This window comes from Diorhabda sublineata, chromosome 4, assembly GCF_026230105.1.
Source record: "Diorhabda sublineata isolate icDioSubl1.1 chromosome 4, icDioSubl1.1, whole genome shotgun sequence".
Taxonomy (NCBI): Eukaryota; Metazoa; Arthropoda; class Insecta; order Coleoptera; family Chrysomelidae; genus Diorhabda; species Diorhabda sublineata.
Genome location: NC_079477.1, coordinates 35649650 through 35657317, shown reverse-complemented (window position 1 = coordinate 35657317; position 7668 = coordinate 35649650). Strand labels below are relative to the sequence as shown.

The 7668-nt window shown below is 32.7% G+C and overlaps 1 protein-coding gene across 1 annotated transcript; it reads left to right on the top strand.

Moving 5' to 3' along the window:
* Positions 1 to 451: 451 nt before the first annotated feature.
* Positions 452 to 6573, top strand: LOC130442804 (methenyltetrahydrofolate synthase domain-containing protein). Its single transcript, XM_056777159.1, has 6 exons — positions 452 to 799; positions 851 to 1160; positions 1262 to 1535; positions 3976 to 4490; positions 4631 to 4914; positions 6334 to 6573. Exons 1-5 carry the CDS (start codon positions 781 to 783, stop codon positions 4890 to 4892), a joined length of 1380 nt encoding a protein of 459 aa, XP_056633137.1. The 5' UTR covers positions 452 to 780; the 3' UTR covers positions 4893 to 4914; positions 6334 to 6573.
* Positions 6574 to 7668: the final 1095 nt, after the last annotated feature.

Genomic DNA, 7668 nt, shown 5'->3' with positions numbered 1-7668 from the left:
AAATACGTCATTTAAATATTTTACGAACGTTAATGTGAATTTACATAAAGTAAAAAAATGTTGTAGTACAATCAACAAATTCACGAATCATTTTACACTGCTTTATAAGAGTTATGAAATATGGTTATTTTTTTCATAATTTTTACTATAGAACTATTAAATATACAAAAATTAGGTTACGTTTTCTAAGAATGAATATTTTCTCATAATTGAAAAAAAACAAGAGGAAAATATGTAATTTATAAAATAAAATAACGGAGCTGTAATAGTAGTTATATACAACCAACGTTGTCGCTAGTTATTTAAAACTGCATTTAAGTTCTAAAATTTCTCTTGAATGGATCAATATTAACAAAAAATATATAAAATATGTAGATTTATCACTACATTGCAAACTATCTATGTAAATAAAGTATTTAGTGATTTTATTAGATCTATGGTTCGTTAAAATGACATTTGACAATTAAAAATGTCATTTAAAAATAACCAAAACTAAGATTTCTAAATATCTCTAGATAAGATGGCAAATAATTACACTGATTTGATCGTATCAACAAATCATTTTGTTAACAACAATTTTTTCAATTTATAAACAAAAACAAAACAGAATCGACCTCGGAAATATAAAAACGTCAACAAAAAGTTAGTTTCGAGTAATAATTAAAAAATGTTTGATTAACATATTAAAAACTGGTGGGAGTACAAAATAGATAATAAATTGATAAACGACAATTTGTTCAATTCTTATTATCATTAATAAGTGAATCTCATATTACCGAAATGAAACCCAACAATTCTGGTAAGTCGAATTAATTTTCTAATATAACGTATTAACTTTATTTCGTTGTAGGAAGCAATATGGACAAGCAGGTTAGTAGAAATGAAGAAATAATACCACCAGTTCTTGCCGACGAGGAAACTAAACTCACTATAAGGAAAAAAGTTTGGGAGTGTTTTTCCAACCATCGTTTGATTACTTTTCCGAAACCTCATGGTAGGATACCAAATTTCATTGGTATAGAAGATACTACCATGAATTTAACGAAATTACCAGAGTTTATTGGGGCCAAATCAGTCGCGGTTTTTATAGACAAAGCCCTGACGTCCGCTAGGGAATTAGTACTTGAAAATTCCAAAGATTTATATGTCCCATTTCCGAGGTAATTTTTTCTTAATTTCGAAAATTTGCCGCAATTTTTAACCTCTTAATCAAAACTAATTAGAATACATTGTTTGCCAAAATTAATTATCCGTTTTCCAGATTTCAAAGATGTTTAATGAAAAAAATTGTGGTAAATGAATCTGATGATTTTAAGACTTTGGTATCCCGTGGGGACATTCATCGAGGGGAAAACGTCGGTATTTCCGATGGGGTGACTGTAGATATGCTGATAGTGGGTAGCGTGGCTGTGTCTAAAGAAGGTTACCGGATCGGTAGAGGAAGAGGTTTCGAGGATTTGGAATACGGGTTGTTCAAAGAATATAAAGCTGTTAATGATGATACCGTCATCGTTACCATCGTGCACGATCTGCAGGTAAAACGTCAAATTTTTGATTATACAGTGTCTCTCTTTACTTCCTGAGCTTATGCTCTCACTGTATGTATGACTATATAGTGTATCTTTTGAACTGAGTATGTCTTTCCATTCAATCCTAATTATAACATTTAATTTTGTTTTTACTCTATACAGTGTTTACTTTGAATTAGAGCACAATCCGAATGAAATCATTTAATTTTGTTTGTTTTTACTTTATACAGGATGTCCTTTGCGACTAATTACCGTTTGGTTAGTTAAAATTTTCCATTTGATATTATACAGTATGTTCCTCAAAGTGAATTATAGCTCTTTTATAAATAATTGTGTTTAATACTATACAGAATGTATCTCAAATCGAACTTCAATGTTGGCGGCTGATTACAGAATTAAATTTTGTATTAAACACTATATAGTGTGTCCTCTAGTTAAAGTATAATTTTTACATTGAAATTACACTTTCTACTATACAGAATGTCCTTTGTCATGGACTACAGACTGGATAGTTAGGATTTTTCATTTGACATTATACAGTACGTCCCTCAAGGTGAATTACACCTCTTCTATAAATAATCGTGTTTGGTACTATACAGAATGTCTCTCAAATCGAATTTCGAATTTGGCGGATTATTGAAGCATCAAATTTCGAATTTGACATTACAGTATGTCCTCGAGTTAAATTATGATTCTGCATTAAAAGTCACTATTTCTATTATATAGGATGTTTTTTGCGGTTAATTACGGTCTCGTTGGTTGAAATTTTCTATTTGACATTATACAGTATGTCCCTCAAGATGAATTATCTATTCTCTTTTAAATAATTGTATTCGGTATTATACAGAAAGTCCTTGGCGACGAATTACGATCTCGGCAGTCTTTTGGACCAGGAAATTTTTCATTTGACACTATACAGTGTGTCCTCGAGTCGAATTACTATTCTATATTAAAAAGTACACTTTGTATTATACGGAATGCCCTTTATGACGAGTTACAGTGTTGACAGTTGAGATTTTTCTTTCGAAATTATACAGTATGTCTCAATAGTTGAATTACGATTTGTTACGAGTTAACGTATTCGGTACTATACAGAATGTCCTTGGCGACGAATTACGATCATGGCAGTCTTTTGGACCAGGAAATTTTCCATTTGACACTATACAGTATGTCCTCGAGTCGAATTATGATTCTTATATTAAAAAGTACACTTTGTACTATATAGATTGTCTTTTATGACAAGTTACGGTCTTGACAGTTGAGATTTTTCATTTGACATTATACAGTATGTCCCATTAGTTGAATTACGATTTTTTACGAATTAACGTATTCGGTACTATACAGAATGTTCTTGGCGACGAATTACGATCTCGGCAGTCTTTTGGACCAGGAAATTTTTCATTTGATACTATACAGTATGTCCTCGAGTCGAATTACGATTCTATATTAAAAAGTACACTTTGTATTATACGGAATGTCCTTTATGACGAGTTACGGTCTTGACAGTTGAGATTTTCCATTCGACATTATACAGTATGTCCCATTAGTTGAATTAGGATTTTTTACGAATTAACGTATTCGGTACTATACAGAATGTCCTTGGCGACGAATTACGATCTCGGCAGTCTTTTGGACCAGGAAATTTTTCATTTGATACTATACAGTATGTCTTCGAGTCGAATTACGATTCTATATTAAAAAGTACACTTTGTATTATACGGAATGTCCTTTATGACGAGTTACGGTCTTGACAGTTGAGATTTTCCATTCGACATTATACAGTATGTCCCATTAGTTGAATTAGGATTTTTTACGAATTAACGTATTCGGTACTATACAGAATGTCCTTGGCGACGAATTACGATCTCGGCAGTCTTTTGGACCAGGAAATTTTTCATTTGATACTATACAGTATGTCCTCGAGTCGAATTACGATTCTATATTAAAAAGTACACTTTGTATTATACGGAATGTCCTTTATGACGAGTTACGGTCTTGACAGTTGAGATTTTCCATTCGACATTATACAGTATGTCCCATTAGTTGAATTACGATTTTTTACGAATTAACGTATTCGGTACTATACAGAATGTTCTTGGCGACGAATTACGATCTCGGCAGTCTTTTGGACCAGGAAATTTTTCATTTGATACTATACAGTATGTCCTCGAGTCGAATTACGATTCTATATTAAAAAGTACACTTTGTATTATACGGAATGTCCTTTATGACGAGTTACGGTCTTGACAGTTAAGATTTTTCATTCGACATTATACAGTATGTCCCATTATGTGAATTACGATTTTTTACGAATTATCGTATTCGGTACTATACAGAATGTCTTTGGCGACGAATTACGATCTCGGCAGTCTATACAGTGTGTCCCTTACGTAAAATTATGTCGATCTTGTACAAGCGCGCCTCTAAAGTTTGTCTTTTGATTTAGGTGTTCGATTCGCTACCTCGAGACTTGTTCGAAAAATACGACACGCCCGTCGACGTCATCATAACCCCGACTCGTACAATAATCGTCGAAAATAAATTACCGAAACCCCCCGGTATTTTTTGGAACGAATTGAATGTGGGTCAAGTGAAAAGTCGAAAATTGTTACAAATATTGTACGCCGAACACAAAAAATCCCAAAATCGAGATACGACGCTGTCTAAAGAAAATGGAAAAGGTCATCGACCTTTCTATTGGAGGCGTTACTCGAAAAAAGAAACGAAAAACCCCGTCGAGGATCCGGACGCGAACCGCATCGACCAAAACGACAAGGAAAACCAAAAGAAGAAGAGGAGGGGAAGCGGCGCGAAAAGGAATAAAGGAGAAGACGATACTCCGCGTACCGAAGAATCTTATCGCACCGACGAAACGGATCGTTCGAAACGCAACGAAAAGAGAAGAAGAAATTTCCGTATCGATTATTCGTTGAAAGTGACGAATATAAATAAAAAAATGAGGTAAACAGGCGGCGGAATTATATATATATATATATATATATATATATATATATATATATATATATATATATATACCCCCACTCAACCTCCATCTCCCCCTCCCCCCAGCAACCCTTATTCAATTAAAACCCTTTTTATAGGACGAGGGATTTCGTGAAGGCTCTAAAAGAGAGAAACATCAAACCTAGATGCATAACTTGGAAGGGCAAGAGGGGCGTTTGTTATTTGCATTACGTTAAAAAGGATCGCAAAAAGGACGAGGACGTTTCGGATGCCATTAACGACGTCATCGAAATTATTCAAGATTTGAAATTGGATCCCGATGAACCGGATAAAAATTTGAACGTTAAAGTCGTCGAGCCGATTACTAGAATTGAAACTGTCGACGTTACCGCCGTTTGATAGTGGAATCGATGATCCGAAGGTTAGTGGTTAGGTTGTACAATTAATTCGCAAATTATAATCGAAACTTTGTTTTTTTCCACTTACAAATGACTTACAAAGCCAAAAAATCCGGTTTTTGATAACTTTTTGTCCAATTAATGCGCAAATTAATGATATTTTGTCCAATTAATGCGCAAATTTCACAAGAAACTGTGTATTTTTGCTCTTACAGATGATTTTAAGCCAAAAAATCCAGTTGTCAATAATTTTTTGTCCAATTAATACGCAAATTAATGTTATTATCTATTATAAACGAGTTGAGTTGAAAAATTCAGTTTGTTAATAACTTTTTGTCCAATTAATGCGAAAATTTTATCCTAAACTGTGTATTTTTGCTCTTACAAATGACCTCAAGCCACAAAATTCGGTCGTTTATACCTTTTTGTCCAATTAATGCGCAAATTAATGTTATTTCGTCCAATTAATTCGCAAGTTTTAACCGAAACGGGGTTTTATCTCTTATAAACGAGTTGAGTTGAAAAATTCAGTTTGTTAATAACTTTTTGTCCAATTGATGCTCAAATTTTATCCCAAACTATGTATTTTTGCTCTTACAAATGACCTCAAGCCACAAAATTCGGTCGTTTATACCTTTTTGTCCAATTAATGCGCAAATTTTAACCGAAACTGTGTTTTTATCTCGTATAAACGAGTTGTGTTGAAAAATTTGGTTTGTTAATATCTGCTTGTCCAATTAAACCGCAAATTAATGATATTGTGTCCAATTAATGCGCAAATTTTATTCGAAACTGTATTTTTGCTCTTACAAATAACTTTAAGCCACAAAATTCGGTTTGTTAATAACTTTTTGTCCAATTAATGCGCATATTAATGTTATTTCGTCCAATTAATGCGCATATTAATGTTATTTCGTCCAATTAATGCGCAAGTTTTAACCGAAACTGTGTTTTTATCTAGTATAAAAGAAATGAGTTGAAAAATCGGTTTGTTATTAACTTTTTGCCCAATTAATTCTGCAAATTAATGATATTTTGTCCAATTAATGCGCAAATTTAATCCGTTAATTCGCAAATTTTACCCGAAATTGCGTATTTTTACTCTTACAAATAACTTTAAGCCACAAAATTCGGTTTGTTAATAACTTTTTGTCCAATTATTGCGCAAATTAATGATTTTTTTTATTCAAATAATGCGCAAGTCTTAATCGAAACTGTTTTTTGCTCCTATAAATGAGTTTAGTTCAAGAAATCAGAGTTTTCAAAATCGTTATGTGATTATTAATATATTTTTGTCCAATTAATGCGCAAATTTGAATGAAAATCCACAAATTTTTTTTCATTCCAAGAAACTGAAATTGTTCGTTTCCCACAAATTCGATCATCTACAATTGTGTCTGACTGCGCAAACTCTTAATAACATCCACCAATTTTAATTTTAGGTTGATGGTAAAATCATCGATCTGCACGATTTTTCCTTGCCATTTTGAGAATGTTTTCGTTTTTATTTCGGAGTTTATAGAATTTATATTGTTCAGTATTAACTAAATATCTCGATTAGGGTTATTAAAAAAAAAAAAAAAAATACAAAATTCTTCCAATTCGTTCCAAATATTGAATTCCTCAATAACCCCAATTGATTTAAGGATATTTTATATAATAAATAGATATTTTGTTATAAGCGTTAGTATTTTTAACCCTCCTCCCACCCTTCTACAGGCATCCACGCTCGCCGATATAAGCGACAGACCGTCGAATGATATAAGCGACAACAAAAACGACGATCGACTTTACAAAGTTATAAGTGACGCGGGAAAAAACTACTCCAAAACCGAAGCTTGGTTGATAAATACGGATCGCTACAACACTTATATCAAACAATATAAGTGACGCAACGTTAAACAGTAGCTTATAAGATAGTTACATGTCGCTAAATGATATAAACGACACATAAAATTCAAATAAGCGACGTAATCTTAAACGTGAAATAAGTGACACGTTTAAAAAACGATAAAAGCGACGCAAAAGACAACTTGAAATAAGTGACACATTTCAACAATGATATAAGCGACACAAAGAACAACTTGATATAAGTGATACGTAAAAAAACGATATAAGCAACGCAAAAAGCAACATGATATAAGTGACACGTTTAAAAAACGATATAAGCGACGCAAAAGCAAATGTGAGATAAGTGACGCGTTAAAAAACGATGTAAGCGACGCAAAAAGCAACATGATATGAGTGACACGTTAAAAAAACTATGTAAGCGACGCAAACAGCAACATGTGGCAAGTGACACGTTTAAAAAACGATATAAGCGACGCAAAAGCAAATGTGATATAAGTGACACGTTAAAAAACGATGTAAGCGACGCAAAAAGCAACATTATATAAGTGACACGTTAAAAAACTATGTAAGCGACGCAAAAGCAAATGTGAGATAAGTGACACGTTAAAAAACGATATAAGCGACACAAAAAGCAAATGTGAGATAAGTGACACGTTAAAAAACGATGTAAGCGACGCAAAGAGCAACATGATATAAGTGACACGTTTAAAAAACGATATAAGCGACGCAAAAGCAAATGTGAGATAAGTGACACGTTTAAAAAAATTATGTAAGCGACACAAACAGCAATATGATATAAGTGACACGTTTAAAAAATGATGTAAGCGACGCAAAAAGCAACATGATATAAGGGACACGTTTGAAAAAACCATATAAGCGACGCAACTATATAACTAAATGATATAAGCGGTATAGCAACAGATAAC